Source organism: Hibiscus syriacus, unplaced genomic scaffold (genome assembly GCF_006381635.1).
Source record: "Hibiscus syriacus cultivar Baekdansim isolate YM2019G1 unplaced genomic scaffold, ASM638163v2 tig00111847_pilon, whole genome shotgun sequence".
Lineage (NCBI taxonomy): Eukaryota > Viridiplantae > Streptophyta > Magnoliopsida > Malvales > Malvaceae > Hibiscus > Hibiscus syriacus.
Window position 1 is genome coordinate 2,683,217 of NW_024063200.1, and position 18,969 is coordinate 2,702,185.

General features: G+C 32.7%; 1 protein-coding gene across 1 annotated transcript; it reads right to left on the reverse strand.

Moving 5' to 3' along the window:
- Positions 1-1,484: 1,484 nt before the first annotated feature.
- LOC120172222 (sulfotransferase family cytosolic 1B member 1-like) lies at positions 1,485-18,416 on the reverse strand. Its single transcript, XM_039179740.1, has 4 exons — positions 18,016-18,416; positions 8,929-9,025; positions 5,862-5,951; positions 1,485-1,712 (listed from the first exon to the last, which is right to left on the reverse strand). The coding sequence occupies exons 1-4, from the start codon at positions 18,414-18,416 to the stop codon at positions 1,485-1,487; spliced, it is 816 nt and encodes a 271-aa protein (XP_039035671.1).
- Between the last annotated feature and the right edge of the window lie 553 nt (positions 18,417-18,969).

The window sequence follows — 18,969 nt, forward strand, 5'->3', positions numbered from 1 at the left end:
CATTTGTTGCTGATAGTTTTAAATCCTCTAGGGAAGTCAACTAATTCCCAAGTATGATTAGATATTTTTTATTCTAGTTCATCAATAATAGTGTTTTTCCAGAAACTAGCATCAATGGATCTTATATCTTCCTCATAAGTCCTAGGATCCTTATCTAACAGAATGACTTGAGCTATAGGATTAGAAATGAAGTCTAAACCATTTATCTAAAAAATAAAGAAAGTTATAAAATCTGGTCCAAAAGAGGTTTTAACTTTTTGTCTTTTACTTCTTCTAGGATCAAATTCAATCTCTTGATATGTCATAGCAGGTACACTAGAAGAAGTGGATAACATTTTTTCTATTTGTGTTTCTTCATTTAATTTAGGTTTCTTTAGAGGAAAATTATCTTCAAAGAAAATAACATCCCTAAATTCACAAATAAAGTAGTCATGTAGAAACATGAACATGTATGTGGTAATTTGTAACATACCCTATAAACATTGTATCAACAAATTTAGGACCAATGGTTGACTTCTTAAATTCTGGTAAGCCAACTTTAGCCAGATACCCCTACACTTTCAAGTATTAAAGATTTGGAGGATAGCCTTTCCACAATTTGTAAGGAGTATAATCTAATTTCTTGTGAGGTACTTTGTTCAAAATATGATTTGTCAATAGAATGACTTTCCCCCACATGTTATTCAATAATCCATAACTATCAACAATGAATTCACTATCTCTTTTAAATTTTTGTTTTTCCTCTCAGTTATACCATTATGTTGAGGAATTAGAGAGCCGAAGTTTCGTGAATTATGTCATTCTTCTCACACACCTCTTTTAAGAAATTTGATCCATATTCACCACATATATCGGATCTAACCTACTTAATTCTCCTATCTAACCGATTTTCAACTTCTTTCTTATAAATAAGGTAGAAGTTCTCAACTTCATATTTAGTTCTTAGGAAATAAACTTTTTTGTATCTTGAATAGTCATCCACAGAAGTGATGTAATAGTGTTTTCCTTTTTTGCTCTCAGTGTTTATAAAGTCTACTAGATCAGTATGTATAAGTTATAATAGTTCAGTATTTCTCTTAGAAACAGTCTTAAAGAGAGGGTTAGCATGTTTAACTTATACACAAATTTCACATTTGTTAAAGTTAGTTTTGTCTAGTTTATGAAAAATAAGCATTTTAATCAATTTTTTCAAAGAGTGAATATTCACATGTCCTAATCTAGCATGCCACATATCAAGAGTTTCAATAATGTAAGAAGAAGTGGTAGCTTTATTCTTATTAAGTTGAGTTTCTATGGTAAATAAACCCTCATTTTAAAAAAAAACCTTTCCAAACATAATCATTGTTTTGGGAAAGTACAAGTTTATCTGCCTCAAAAACTAACTTAATGCATGTCTTATTCAAAAGTCTGCCACTTATTAGATTTCTACGCAGAGCAGGTACATACAAAACATTATTCAGGGCTAAAGTTTTATCGGAAGTTAGCTAGAGTAAAACCTTGCTTTTGCCTAGCACTTCAGAATTGCTAGAGTTCCCCATGTACACATGTTCACCTTTGTCCCCATCCTTAAACTCGATGAAAAACTCCTTCCTTGCGTAGAAATGTCTAGAAGCTTCACTGTCCACGGCCCATTCAGCATTATTCTTTACCAGGTTTGCCTCTGAAACTACTGTTGCGATGACATTATCCCCATTGTTCTCTGCAACATTCAGCTGTGGTTTGTTCTCATTCTAGTTGTCTGAACGATGTTGACACTGGTAGGCTTTGTGGCTGACTAGACTGTACAAGTAGCACTTGACTAATTTTCCTTCAGCTTTGGGCTTCCCTGGTTTTTTAAAATTGGTGCCCTTATGAGGTTTCATCTTCTTATTCTCATTCCCTCTTTTTGTATTCTTTTTTAATTTAAACCCTGAGGCAGCACCAAACTGTACCAAGTTAGCTTTAAAGGATAATTGACCAATAGAGTTCGTAACATTTTCTTTCAAATGGTTAGCCTCCTCTATCTTCATATGGCCCACCAGCTACTCAAGTGAAATGTCGCTCTTTTTGTGTTTGAGGGCGTTGCGATAATCAGACCATGACTTGGGAAACTTCTCGATGAGGACGTTATATAACACCTATAGCCCATATATGTCTAATAATACAAGATTTCACATCAACTTAACTAACTTCTTTTGAACTTAAAGGCTTAAAAATTTCGTTTCATTTAATAATTTCCCCTTTTACTTTAAATTTTTCCTTAATCATAAAAATTTATAAAACATTGTTTGATCATTGAACACTAATCTGATTTTAGTCAGTAATTAGGCAGTTCAGTGTTGTTCATATCCAAGTACGATTGCGTAATACCGCTTGATTTTAAACCATTTAAAATATAACATTTATACTATTGACTCATAAATACGATTAATACTAAAATTAGGCAAAACTAACGAAAATAACCTTAATTACTATTACAAACCCTTTTAAAATAAATTTGATAAAGCAACCCAACAAATATAATGTACATACCACTAATAAGTCAAAGTTAGGATGTCTTATTGATATTGTCGTAGGTTTGAACTTGCATAAGATGCTGACAAGCTCCTTACTTCACGACCTCTACTTTATTCGAACCTACGCATGAAAATCATCACGCGCTAAGTAAAACTTAGTGAGGAAGAAATATAATTAAAGTAATGTAAACCCATAAATTTCATAAAAATATAAGAAACAAACTATAATTTAAATAAAAACATTAAACTCCAAACCGGGCTAATCAAGTCATTTATCCTTCTGAAAACCTGAAAAATCTTCATCTCGTGATTTTATCAAAAATCATGTAAGTCAAAATCGAATATCATAAATAACTTTTGTTCTATTCATTCGAACATATTTCAAAACTTTCTTTTCAACTATATGTTCCTTTCTTTCACATATTGTCATAACTTTCACATTTACTGTTATAGCCCAATGTATATGTAAGAGGATATAAGGTACGTGAGTTTAAGGTGCACACTAGGCACAACACAGTGTCGAATCATAACTGAAACTGAGATATGATGCACTTCAATGCAATCATAACCTGAATGAGCACCAACGGTGTTGAACATTGATACATGAATATATCAAAGCTGAACTGATAACTGAACATTGATACACGAATGTACCAAAGCTGAACTAATATGTACTCACTTAATGTCATGCCAAATGTACCTACGACTCTCAATGCAACATACAATGGGATTATACTTATCGTCATAGAATCATTTATTATTATGTATCTGATAACTATGAAATATCTAATCTTATAATTATCTGATAAATGTAAACATTTAGAATTTATCATCTTAAATATCATACTTGGGCAGTTCATACCCAAAATCATTTATAAAGCTTGATAAAACAAAATATTATAGAAATACTCCATACTAAAAATTTATAAACCATACTGAAAATTTATAAATCATACTGAAAATAAAATGAGGTTGACTTATCACAAGTCGTCCTCAAATATAATAGTAATCAAATAAACAAATTGGATTCACTTTAACCCTTTATTACTACCATTTTAAATCAAAATATAAGTCTCACTAAGCTTTAGATTTAAATCATTTACCTTCCACTACTTCCAATATACAACTAATCAAAATTCTATATTATGGAAGTTTTCACTACTATCAAACAAATATTATTATGTATTAATTAATATACTTAAAAATTATTTTGTTTGTACTAATGGAAACTATACTCGAATACGAGTCTAACCATATAAGGCACTCTGTCTAATTCCACTTGTACAATTTATAACGAATTTTCAAAGTTGATTGATAGAAACTATTTTGGCAGAATCTGATGCCCTGTTTTCTGACCTATCACCGATTAAAAATTCATATCTTTTTGTTTGTGTACACCTCTAAATTAATCACTGTCTATTTTAAACGAAGCTAGACTTATATATGAATCTAACAGTATAAAGATCATCCTCTAATCAATTCTTTATAATTTATGGTGAATTTCTAAACTCACTCTTCGAATTCTAATTTCTAAACAACTTTCCTTAATTAGCATCCTTAACTTAATTTCATAATTCTATAAGCTTAATAAATGAACCTTTAGCCTAGAATCACAATTCACACAACATTAGGACTCACTTCTTATCGGAGTAACTCCGTCACTGGCTCATCACAAGCCAATGTTTGTACGATAACACAAACACGAATTAAATACACTCACATTTGCTTTCCTGTCGAATCTCCTCCTCGATAATCTTCTCAATTCCCGCACTTTTTCCTTCTTTTTCGAGTTACTTAGATCACTAGATTTATTGAAATCTGACAACGTCATTTAATAACAAAATCCTTAAAACTTGTAAACTAGCCCTTTTTTCACTTTCAAGGTTCCAAATTGATCCAAAACAATCTCCAATTCACATAGAATACTTAATATTAATCCTAAACCATAAGAAAATTTTCAACATTCCCCCCTAATTTTCTTCATATGGTTAAACCTATCCAAGTACATAGAGCTTGCTTTTCATTCAATTTCAAGCATGAATTCAACTTCCTTACATCAAATTCATGCTATTTTATTCATTACAACATCAAATTAAATTAAAATCCAATATCTCTTAAAACCCTATCCATGGCCAAGTGATAAATAAGCACATACACATTATTTTGGTCATTACACAAGCTTTGGAATTAATCTTCAACACCACTAACATACAAATCTTTCATTAAATCCATAAACCCTAGTCATCAAATCTCAACATCCAAACATGTTTAGCAAGAATTTCTTATACCAAAAGATAGAGAATTGAATGTAGAACATTTTCCTATTTCACAACTTAGTCAAAATCCTTCTAAAATAGCTCAAAAATGGGAAAAATAAATTTTTTTCTCACCTTGGAGGGGGTTCACTGCAGCAAGCAGATGGAGAAAAAGAGTTCTTGATTTTTCTAGCAATCTTCATGATACACATGTCATTTAAACCAATTAAATTGAATTTAAAATTCAATTTATGAAAAATCTTCAAAATACCATTAATGAAACTTGATATTTACCAATTGACATTACAATATCTTCCATTAAAATATTCCTTGGTCAAAGATGAATCAACTTGGCTTTGACTTTCTAATTTGGCCATAAATTTTTTAAAATTGCATTTTAGTCATTAAAATTCCACTGTTTCGATCAAATATGAAATGTTACACTGTTCTGAGCTAAATTTCTTTGATCTAAAATATGGAATAATATTTCCAACTATTTCTAACATCCTTCAAATTTTCGTATAATTATGGTTCGATCCGATTATCCGTTTTCAATACCGAACTTTACCTTTTTATAGCTTTTAACATAAATCTCGTACCGAAAATCTGATTCCCACTAAAATCTATGTTTTAATCCAAACCGTTCATTAACATGCTAAAATATATAACTTTTCAAAATTACATTTCTGGTCCTTAGATTTTTAAACTTTATACTTTAGCCACTAAACTTTCAAAAATTTCATTTTAATTACTAGTCAAAATTTGGGGTATTACACGTTAGCTTGCAGTACTTTGCACATTTACATTCCTTCGGTAATTATGTCGAAGACCAAGTTTTCATAGTCATGGACTTGATCCATTATTGGTTCGTCATCGGTGATCTGGAATTTCAGCCACTCCCCAACAACGTACTTCTTGATGCTTGCATCATTAGTGTTGTAATTCTTCTTAAGTGTGTCCCATACGACCTTGGTTCTTCTTTGTTTGAGGAACATGTCAAAGAACTTGTTAGATATGTGGCTTAAGAGATGGCCTTACATCGTCTTTTTATATTTCTCATACTTTTCAACAACAGCAGTAGAAAAAAAACGGAGATAGCAACGGGCATGACCTCGTTACCAATAGCAGTAGCATCAACCTTAACTGAACTGGTTGCCGGTGTAGAGGGTGGTGGCTTCAGTAGCACGTAGTCTAAATCAAGCTGCTCGAAGAAGATTAAAATCCACTGGAACCATCTTCGATAATTGGACCCATTTAGTGCATCGAGCTTGGATAGTCAACTTGCTCAAAGGTGTCGATATTATTGCAGTAATGAATTTGTTTCTGAATTGTTGGAAATATGTGTACTATAAAATTACACCATTAGCACTGGCAGGAAAATTTAAATAAAATAGTTGAATATAAAATCTGAATTGTGTCGTGGTGAAACCACTACCTTAGAAACAAATTTATCCCGATGTGTGTAATCATTGCGATAGGCGGATCGTCCCCCAAGGTTAACATTGTCGCTCCGATAATTTGTACACCTGAAACTGGAGTGGACTACCGGTGGTACTACTCTTTGATAACACCAGGGAAAAAGAAGTTTTATAAAGCCTTTGAATGTTGAGAGGATTTGTGAGTGCTTGAGTGTGAGTTGAGAAACTAACATTGCTTCTCTATTTATAGGCTGAGCTCAAGGATGAAAACGTCCAAGAAAAAAATCAGATATAAATCAAATTTAATTTTTCATATTTTATCTCTAGTAACAACTGACTGTTATAATTTTAATTTTGCATATATCAAACAAGTCATTGTGGAGCCTATAAATATCAAAGTAGAATTATTTCTCATTCTTCTTTTATTTGCTCAAAAAAATTTTAGGACATGTCGAAGACATGTATTTCCACGAACCACAAGTCAGGAGCCAAAAGGTACGAGGCACAATAATATTTGTGTTGTATGTATTGATTAATTTCTGAAAGTTTTGCACTTGTGTTATACTCAGTGACATTACGATGTATTTGAGATATTGTTTATTTGAATATTATATAAAATTTTATTTTTTAAATATTTTAAACTCGCATTGAAATTATATTTTAATTTATCAAGTTCACACTAACTTATTATTATTATTTTAAAACAATATCAATTGAAATAATGTCATATATGCGGTGAAACTCCAAAGGATAATATTTTATACGTTTTTCATAAAAATAATTTTGTTATTTAACTAATTTTATAAATGATTTATATAAAGTGAATCGTGAGATAGATATAGTGAAATTTTGATTGTTTCAATACCTAATTAGCCAATAAGATAAAGATAATTTTAATTTTATAAGTCACAAAATAAAATTAATTTTAAAAGTTATACTCATAACGAATTCGAGATGGAAATAAGAATAAAAATTCTTCACAGATGAATGTTGAATTGACATCATAGGTGTGTTCATCAAGATATGATTTTATTTAAGTTATAGGCAAAAATTAATTTTTTTTATTCAGATCGTGCACATATTATTTATTGTATAAATTAAAGTATATTAAATTTAAATTTAATTTATTCGATACAGTAATTATGCACTAAATATAATAGAATGTTGAAATCAGATATGGTAAGCAACGGAATTAAATAAAAGGAAATTATAGCAATTATTGCAAATCAAATCTAATTACCGAATCTTTTGAGATAATACTAATGAAATAGAAAATGACGTATCCATGTTGTTTTACTGGCATTTTCCATGCGTGGCGCACAAAAGGACAACCACATTTATTTGAATAAGCACCGGCGACTTTATTTATTGAGCAAACTAGATCAACTGTCATCTTAAGTGTTATATTATTTATTTTATTAAATTCTTAATTTATCAATTATAATATTAAATTTTAATTTTCTTTTTAATTATATCATTGTATCATTAAATTGTTAACAATATGACGACGCGGTTGGCAGTTGAAGAAGTGTTTGACAAATGTCGATATAGATACCTCATCAAAACGATGTCATTTTGATCTGATTGCTAATGATTTAACAGTCTAGTGGTACAATTGAAATGAATATAAAAATTTAATATCATAATCGATAAAATTAAAAGTTCTATAGTATAAATAATACGATATCTCAAGTTTAGTGATATATGGGGTAATTTACCCTTATTTATAAATTAAGGTTACATTTTTTATTATAAAATAATATTTTATTTTGCATCTCTCAACCATATACAGTGTAATGATTGACATCAATAATAATACATCCAACAAGAAACAAAAGGCAACCTCATCCCTGAAATTGTATGACCCCAAAAAAAAGTTAAGATTAGAACATGGGTTGTTTTTTTTTTTTATACAAAATATAAAATAATATTTGTTGTATTGTCAATAAAGATCTTTCATATAATATAAAACATAAAAAAAGTATCTTTGAATTTTTGGCACCTAGGCTAGTGGACTTCAAAAGATATAGAAAACACGTCTTAAGGATTATGAATATCTAATATTTTTTGGGGAAGTTGTGAGTTCGTGGACTATTGACATGATTTCTAACGCATTCGCGTGATGAATTTCATTTAATTGTTTTTACCTAGTTTGTTAATATATATTAATAGTAATTATATTTCTGTATTTGGCCTTAATTTCAAGAGTCACTGTCAAATATTTCAAATAAGACTGAGAGAAAGGATGCAACCTAGATAAAATCATCTCATCCTCACTTATTTCTCTTCTACATCCTTTGAAGATAGAAAATATCGACATGACTAATGATTAATTCCTTATCGACTAGATTCTTCGTCCAACTTAAAAGAGAGGTCGTAATCCATTTAATCTCATCAACAATTTTTTTTTGCAAATGCTTCAAATCGAATTGGAGTAGATTATCTCTTACTTTGATCTTAACCAACTCGTGAAATTTTTAAAATCAATTCAAATTTATTTTGTCGTAAAAACTCAACCATCAAAAAACAAAAAATTAACCATTAAATAACAAAATATGAAACATATAAGAAAAGAGTTAAAAATCTAATCAAATAATTTAAAAAAAGTAAAAGATATAAATAAATATCATTATTGAAGATGAAAGATAAAAATTATCAACACTAAGACAAAAATAAATATAACAATAATGATATGTTGATAACTTATTATATCACAATTCAAATCCCGAACATTGAAATAAAAAACTAGTTACCTAATACCAATCCAGAACCCTGTAACTTCTCAGAGGTTATTTCATTTAAACGCTGCATCATCTCCTCTGTTAAATAATTCTTCCCATCACCAACTTCTCCATTTCTGAAGAAATGGTGATTATCAACTATAACATTCCCATGGAACTTTTGGACGATTGTTTTGTTCGATTCCAAACTGCTCAAATTCTCAAAGCTACACAGTTTCAATATTCCACTCCTTCACTCTCTTCCTCCAATGAAAAAGGGTGACCTGTAAATTCACCTAACCTTTTAACAACAGCAAAGGGCTCCTTCTTCATATCATCATACTTCAAGAACAATATCTTTTATGGGGTTTCTAAACATGCTTTCTAGTACCCTAAAACATAGTCCCAATAGGGTCCGTAATGGGATATCCCTTGACAAAAACAACTCAAACGCTTCCTCAAGTGACAAGGGTGGCACTAAATGTAACCCCCTCAGACCGATGCGGATATCCCGATCTGGAGTGTCACATTAGGCGACCGAAGCGACCTACTGTAAAAATAGCGTAAAATTTAAAACTTTTCTTAAAACATGTAAAATCACAAAATGATTTATTATTATTCAGAAATTAAATAGATTTTTCAAAATCAGATATAAAACAAAATACAATCTACATGCCCCCTAATCACATGTACCATACTCTGCAAACAACGCCAGAAGAGCTCCCTTACTGAATTCGATAGATGCACTGGTACAATTATTTTAACCTGCAATGGTGAGTAATAGAGTGAGCTTCGAAAAGCTCAGTAATACAGAACTACCAGATGATGCTACATGACATGCAGATAAATGGGAAGCCATAATTTCCTTATTGAAATAAACGTATACCAATTGCGGAATAATCTGGGGTTTCATTAGTAGTTCATCGAGTAGAAGCCATGAATCTTAGTTCATAAGAAACCTTTCATACTATCACGTTTTCATGAGGTCAAATAGGATGCCTAGTGTGTTCCATCAGTACGATAAAATCATAATATGTACACTAATCAAATGATAGTTCAGTAAAATCCCATAAACCATACTGTAGTGGAGCTTTTTAAACTCGTATTTTAAAACCATCTTACAAAGAGTTAACCTAAGGGAACATCTTAGGGGCTGAGAGCCCACCCAAGAAAGTTCGGGGCCACGGGGCCTACCTAAGAACATATCTTAGGGCCGCAGGGCCTACCCGAGAATGATCTCAGGGCCGCATAGCCTACCAAAGAGTCACATTAGGTCCATAAAAATTTTCCAGCTTGATCAGAGTTGTACTTTACAAATCTGTATCTCCAAGATACAATTCATACAATGATACAAATCCATAAGCCATCACCGTTAAGTCGGTGCATCCATAAAAAAGTAACCATAGATTTCAGTGTACCACATGTTAAAACAATAAAATAATTTTTCAAAATATAAGGAACACACTAGAGAATCCAAATATTTTTCAGATGCATTTCGTAGTTATCAATATGGATAACATGAATTTGTGCAATTTGATCGGATTCCAGGAATAAGATCTTATTGAAGAGAATCGATTTCTAACCGATCTAATCAGACATTTCATATTGATACTTTAGAATTCCACTAAGTTTCCATGTGGATCAGGAAAACGTTCAGGAACTTTTATACATAATAATTCTAAAGTCAGATTTACTGCGAGTGATTCCATTACCCAAACAATCAGGGGTATTCAGGAATATACTTTGAATTCATAGGATTTTATCCCAATTGAACCAAATGAGGTATTTCGAATATTTTCCTTCTGTGTTACTTGCGTTTTCAAACATGACCGAAGTGATTTTAGATGAAAATATAGAATCGTAGATTCAAGTCACCTATAATCTATGACTATCGATCGTATTATCAAACAACTCGAGTTACACAACTCTCAAACTAATGTATGCCAACAAGTCAATTCATTATCCTTCTAGTGTATTCACTCTTTAATATCATAATGCAGATCCATAGACCATCCCCATAATCATCGTTGAATAGATCTTCCAATTGTCTTTATTTAATTTCCATGTTTCAACGATATCAGGAAATACGGATGTACTTGATTCATGGTTCATAACCCATAAAAACAATTCATCATATAAGTTCAACAGTGTTTTCAAACTCATCCAAATCACTTATTTAATCCTCATTCATTGAGGTTATTTAGTTCATTTAACAATTATGTCTATTCTTGTTACTTCAGAGTTTTCCAGAGTAATTCAGACGTTTCTGAATTCCAAATACATATTGCATTTCCATTCAGTTAAATTTAGTCATTTACTAGAGTCATTCTAGTATTCGTGGTTGATTTATCTTACAGATATCCATTACTTGCTATCGAATATGCTCTAGCGTTGAGTATCATCAATTTGAACTTTAGGAAACGAACAAGCATTCAAGTGGTTCCTATGCCATTCAAGTATTGATACAGCACTAGCATTAGTTGACCGACTTAAGTTGTGTTTTATAACCTTTAAGAGTAGTACAACATCCATGTTTATTTGAATTTCTTAAATAATCCAAGACATTTACTTAGTCTAGGACATAAAGGTATTTTGGTCTTTTTTATGCTCAGTGATCTTCCATTCATTTCAAAGCTTGAGGATATCCATTCATTCCTGGCTTGGTGATATTCTTTAATCATTTCCATTACAGGGGTATTTTGTTCATCTTACATATCTAGAATATTTCAATCATTTTCTTCCGTCTGGTATTATTATTTAATTCAAACTTATCATTTATGTCAGTCTCTTCAAACTATACTGATAAAATATCACCATCGGTAATTATTATTCTTCATGTACTTACTCAAGTCTGAGATTTCCAAGTTAAATGCCTTCTCAGATGTTACTAACGGATTATCAGGAATTTGATAGGATCTCAATAATCAAATCAGTAATTTATCGGTTTAAAAACAAATTCTCATGTTACTTTCTCATTCAGAGTCAACTTGGACTATTTTTACCTCTCAAGGGCATTTTTGTAATTTCTTAACCAGATAATTTCGGTATTAACTCTTAAATTAAATAATTATACTTTAGAGATCCAATGCTTAATTGCTTTCCTGAACATTCTTTGATCTCGAAATGATTACTTAACAGACTTCTAGTATCTTGCATAAACCCTATTGGGTTAAAACCTGGTTATCCAAATTTTCTAAGCAAACTAGCATTTCTTATGCACATCTATAGTTTTCTCAGATCAATATATCCTTTCAGAGTTATTAGTCAACTTCCAGGGACAATTCTTGTCATCTTACAATATAAGGGTATTTTCATAATTTTACCCTACCAGAATATTCTCATAATTTCCCATCCAAGTACCTTTGATGAAATAATTTATATGTTACTGATCCAAGTTGATTCCTTTATACTAAACACAGAACTTGTAATATTAATTCTAACAATCCATCAATTTCTTATAAAAGTCATATGAACCATAATCAGTTACCGAATTTTTATTGTATTTGGATCTAGTGTAGGAATTAATTAACTACACATATGAGACCAATGTTATCTTATTCATGCATTTACCAATATTCACATGTTCCGAAAAGCATAAAGAGATAGTTTCGTGCCATACTGATCGACCATAAAAATTCCGTTCGAACGTCCTCGATCTTTAATTCAACTTCCAATAATTCCTCAGATACATATAAACATAAATTATATTAAAAAATGGAGCTTAATTACGAAAAATAGATCGAATCGGGAGATAAATCAGTCAAAAACAGCTTACCAGGTTTGAGTTTGGTGAAACAGACCCCCAAAATGGATTCAGAACGTCGAAAACATAAAATATGACTTTTCAAAAATCTTGAATTTTTGGTCAAAATCAAATTCAACTGGTTTGACTGGCAATTTTGAGGCCTTCGGGTCCAAATTTCGAAAAACAGACTGCGTAATCGGATTTGGAACGTCAAAAAATTGTCAGGATAGGTATACTCGGTCGAAGTCAAAGGTCGTTTAATGACCGGTCAAAGCCGGTCAAAGTTCTGGTCAACTGTGGTCAACGCCGGTCAACAGTCGACCATTTTACACAAATATCACCCTAACAGAAATTAATTACCAAATTAGCCACATTCTGTAAATATTTACTAAACTAACACCCGAATTTTACACAAATAGCACCCAAACAGAATTTAATTATAAAATTATCACCCAGATGATGCCCACTATCGGGGGTGGCGCGTGCTACGTGTGAATAATAACCCAGTGTCGAAAAATTCTCGAAAAAAATCCTAAAAATTATTTTAAACAATTTTAAGGCACTTACAAAGCTCGGTTCACAATTTTGAACGGCGGAGAGCTCGATTCTGAAACGTTGGAAACTTTGACGGTCTCACCCCTCCACGCGCCGGCGACGACGGAGAAACGGAGAACATCGGTGAACTCGGAATGATGCAAGGAACACGATGGTGCGGGAGGTGTCGTAAACGGCTGACTGGATCGTCGTGAATCGACGAAAAACCAACTGAAACCGAGTTATTACCGACGATACTTTCTACTGAAATTAACGACGAACGGTGACGATTCAAGATAAAAGGTTTGAGGGGTTTTGTTCCTCAATCGACAACGAACACGATGGTGGTTTTGGTTCATCGATCCGAGGTCAGACGACGAGTAGAACGGAGTTGAAAGAAGGGTTGTAGGGAAGGGAAAACTAGGAATTTTCTACTGAAACACACGAGAAATGGGGGTTTATATTATCTCTAAAAGAAAATTGGGTAAACCATGAGTTTAGTCACTGAACTTCCTGTACTTCTTAAAATGGTCTGCCAACTTTACAATTTTATAATTTAACCCACCGTTTCTTTCAAAATACCAATTAAATCCAATACTTTATAATTTCTAAAATTTAGCCCCTAAATTGGGTTGATACAATTCTCCCCTCCTTAAAAGAATTTCATCCTTGCACTGGTACAATTATTTTAACATGCAATGGTGAGTAATAGAGTGAGCTTCGGAAAGCTTAGTAATACAGAACTACCATATGATGCTACATGACATGCAGATAAATGGGAAGCCATAATTTCCTTATTGAAACAAACGTATACCAATTGCGGAATAATCTGGGGTTCCATTAGTAGTTCATCGAGTATAACCCATGAATCTTAGTTCATAACAAACCTTTCATACTATCACATTTTCATGAGGTCGAATAGGATGTCTAGTATGTTCCATCAGTACGATAAAATCATAATAGGTACACTAATCAAATGATAGTTCAGTAAAATCCCATAAACCATACTGTAGTGGAGCTTTTTAAACTCGTATTTTAAAAACATCTTACAAAGAGTTAACCTAAGGGAACATCTTAGGGCCTGAGAGCCTACCCAAGAAAGTTCGAGGCCACGGGGCCTACCTAAGAACACATCTTAGGGCCATAGGGCCTACCCGAGAATGATCTCAGGGCCGCAGAGCCTACCTAAGAGTCACATTAGGTCCATAAAAATTTTCCAGCTTGATCAAAGTTGTACTTTACAAATCTGTATCTCCAAGATACAATTCATACAATGATACAAATCCATAAGCCATCACCGTTAAGTCGGTGCATCCATAAAACAGTAACCATAGATTTTAGTGTACCACATGTTAAAACAATAAAACAATTTTTCAAAACATAAGGAACACACTAGAGAATCCAAATATTTTTCAGATGCATTTCGTAGTTATCAATATGGATAACATGAACTTGTGCAATTTGATCGGATTCCAGGAATAAGATCTTATTGAAGAATCGATTTCTAACCGATCTAATCAGACATTTCAGATTGATACTTTAGAATTCTACTAAGTTTCCATGTGCATCAGGAAAACGTTCAGGAACCTTTATACATAATAATTCTAAATTCAGATTTACTGCGAGTGATTTCATTACCCAAACAATCAGGGGTATTCAGGAATATACTTTGAATTCATAGGATTTCAGCCCAATTGAACCAAATGAGGAATTCTAAATCTTTTCCTTCTTTGCTACTTGCATTTTCAAACATGACCGAAGTGATTTTAGATGAAAATATAGAATCGAAGATTCAAGTCATCTAAATCTATGACTATCGATCGTATTATCAAATAACTCGAGTTACATAACTCTCAAACTGATGCATGCAAACAAGTCAATTCATTATCCTTCCAGTGTATTCACTCTTTAATACCATAATGCAGATCTATAGACCATCCCCATAATCATCGTTGAATATATCTTCCAACTGTCTTTATTTCATTTCCATGTTTCAACGATATCAGGAAATACGGACGTACTTGATTCATGTTTCATAACCCATAAAAACAATTCATCATGTAAGTTCAACAGTGTTCCAGACTCATCCAAATCACTTATTTAATCCTCATTCATTGAGGTTATTTAGTTCATTTAATATTTCTTTCTATTTTGTTACTTCAGAGTTCCATAGTAATTCAGACGTTTTCTAAATTCAAATATATATTGCATTTCCATTCAGTTCAATTTAGTCATATACTAGAGTCATTCTAGTATCGTGGTTGATTTATCTTACGGATATCCATTACTTTACTATCGAATGCTCTAGCGTTGAGTGAGTATCATCAATTCAAACTTGAGGAAACGAACAAGCATTCAATGGTTCTTATGCCATTCAAGTATTGATATAGCACAAGCATTGGTTGACCTGCTTAAGTTGGTTTTATAACCTTTAAGAGCAGTACAACATCCATGTTTATTTGAATTCTTAAATAATCCAAGATTTACTTAGTCTAGGACATAAGGGTATTTTGGTCCTTTTTATGCTTAGTGATCTTCCATTCATTCAAAGCTGAGGATATCCATTCATTCCTAGCTTGGTGATATTCTTTAATCATTTCCATATAGGGGTATTTGGTCAACTTACAGATCTAGAATATTTCAATCATTTTCTTCCATCTGGTCTTATTATTTAATTCAAACTTATCATTTATGTCAGTCTCTTCGAACTATTCTAACAAAATATCACCATCGGTAAATTATTATTCTTCATGTACTTACTCAAGTCGGAGATTTCCAGGTTAAATGCCTTCTTAGATATTACTGACGGATTATCAGGAATTTTCCATACAAAAATAGGATCTCAATAATCAAATCAGTAATTTATCGGTTTAAAAACAAATTCTCATGTTACTTTCTCATTCAGAGTCAACTTGGACTATTTTTACCTCTGAAGGGCATTTTCATAATTTCTTAACCAGATAATTTCGGTATTAACTCTTAACAAAAATTATTATACTTTAGAGATCCAATGCTTAATTGCTTTCCCGAACATTCTTTGATCTCGAAATGATTCCTTAACAGCCTTCTAGTATCTTGAATAAACCCTATTGGGTTAAAACCCGGGTATCCAAATTTTCTAAGCAAATTAGCATTTCTTATGCACATCTGTAGTTTTCTCAGATCATTATATCCTTTCAGAGTTATTAGTCAACTTCCAGGGATAATTCTTGTCATCTTACAATATAAGGGTATTTTCGTAATTTTACCCTACCAGAATATTCTCAAAATTTCCCATCCAAGTACCTTTGATGAAATAATTTATATGTTACAGATCCAAGCTGATTCCTTTATACTAAACACAGAACTTGTAATATTAATTCTAACAATCCATTAATTTCTTATAAAAGTCGTATGACCATAATCAATTATCAAATTTTTATCGTATTTGGATCTAGTGTAGAAATTAATTAACTACACATATGAGACCAATGTTATCTTATTCATGCATTTACCAATATTCACATGTTCCAAAAAGCATAAAAGGTAGTAAAGTATTACCTCGATTTTTGTGTCATACTGATCGACCATACAAATTCCATTCGAACGCCCTCGATCTTTAATTCAACTTCCAATAATTCCTCAGATACATATTAACATAAATTATATAAAAACGGAGCTTATTGTGAAAAACATATCGAATCGGGTGATAAATCAGTCAAAAACAGCTTATCGGGTTCGAGTTTGTGAAACGGACCCCAAAAACAGATTCAAAACGTCAAAAACATAAAATATGACTTTTAAAAATCTTGAATTTTCGATCAAAGTCAAAGTCAATGGGTTTGACTGGCAATTTTGAGGCCTTCGGGTTCGAATTTCGAAAAACGGACTGCAGAATCAGATTTGAAACGTCGAAAAATGTCATGATAGGTATACTCGGTCGAAGTCAAAAGTCGTTTAATGCCCGGTCAAAGCCGGTCAAAGTTCTGGTCAACTGTGGTCAACGTCGGTCAACGGTCAACAGTCGACCATTTTACACAAATATCACCCTAACAGAAATTAATTACCAAATTAGCCACATTCTGCAAATATTTACTAAACTAACACCCGAATTTTACATAAATAGCACCCAAACAGAATTTAATTACAAAATTATCACCCAGACGATGCCCACTCTCGGGGGGTGGCGCATGCTGCGCGTGAACAGTAACCCAGTGTCGGAAAATTCCTAAAAATTATTTTAAATGATTTTAAGGAACTTACAAAGCTCGGTTCACAATTTTGAACGGCGGAGAGCTCGATTCCGAAACGTTGGAAACTTTGACGGTCTCACCCCTTCATGCGCCAACGACGACGGAGAAACGGAGAGCACCGGTGGACTCAGAACTATGCAAGGAACACAATGGTGCGGGAGGTGTCGTAAACGGATGACCGGATCGTCGTGAATCGACGAAAAACCAACTGAAACCTAGTTATTACCGACGATACTTCCGACTGAAATTAACGACGAACAGTGACGATTCACGACGAAAGGTTTGAGGGGTTTTGTTCCTCGATCGACAACGAACACGATGGTGGTTTCAGTTTGTCGATCCGAGGTTAGACGGCGAGTAGATCAGAGTTGAAATGAGGGTTTAAGGGAAGGGAAAACTGGGAATTTTTTACTGAAACACACGGGAAATGGGGGTTTATATTATCTCTAAAAGAAAAATGGGTAAACCATGAGTTTAGTCACTGAACTTCCTACACTTCTTAAAATGGTCTGCCAACTTTACAATTTTATAATTTAATCCACCGTTTCTTTCAAAATACCAATTAAATCCAATACTTTATAATTTCTAAAATTTAACCCCTAAATTGTGTTGTTACAGTTTAGGCGTTAGCTTGTTCATAAACAGCCATTTGGAAACAAGCACATCTTTGGGGTCCCTGTATATGTAAACCAACCTGCAGCTTCGATCATCTGTCATAGAATTGGGTAACAAACCGAAAGGGAGATGGGTTGCGAGGAGACGTGGTGAGGGAAATGCATCGAGTTCGTGTAAAGACCTATCATTTCCGTCTACGTAAGTATCCAAGAAAGGGAAGCAATCGTGAGGGCCTGTGTTGAGCAGAGGGTGGTCGGAGGAACCATAGCGAGAGCGGTTGACGGTGGCAAAAATGAGTGCCTTGAGCCAAGTGGTGCCGGTTTTCGGGGACGTGGCTAGGAAAATATCGGAGGGTCGAGGCTTGAAGTGGTATTGGATCCACATTAAAGTTTTCAAACCCATTGTAGGGGTTAACCAAAATCCTTGGTATTGAACCAGATGTTCAGTCATCCAGCCTTTTGCTTTGGGAAGCTTGAGGAGTGTTTCTTCATATCTTTCATTGGAATTTGAATGTTGCTGGTCACACAGTGGAGAGTAGAGAAGCAGCCATGGAGGAACAAGTAAAGGGTGAAAAAAAGGTTCAAATGTTTTTATAACATATGGATCTATAAATAGCCTTATAGATTAAAGAGAAGGGTAAATTAATCCATGTGATTTTTAGTGAGCGAAATTATTTGCTTATAAATAACAATTTTTATAGATAATATAATGTATGACTATTGACAATGAAAACATATTCCACAAGTGAAATAAAAAACTTTTTATATTTATCATTTTTTATACTTAGTATAATTTTCGAAGTAAAAAGAAGAGTATCCCCATCATGCTAAAGTTGTTATTTGAAGAGCAGACAAAGGCATTTGTTCGAACGCACATCCAAAATCCTTGGTATCGAACCAGATGTTCAGTCATCCAGCCTTTTGCTTTGGGAAGCTTGAGGAGTGTTTCTTCATAT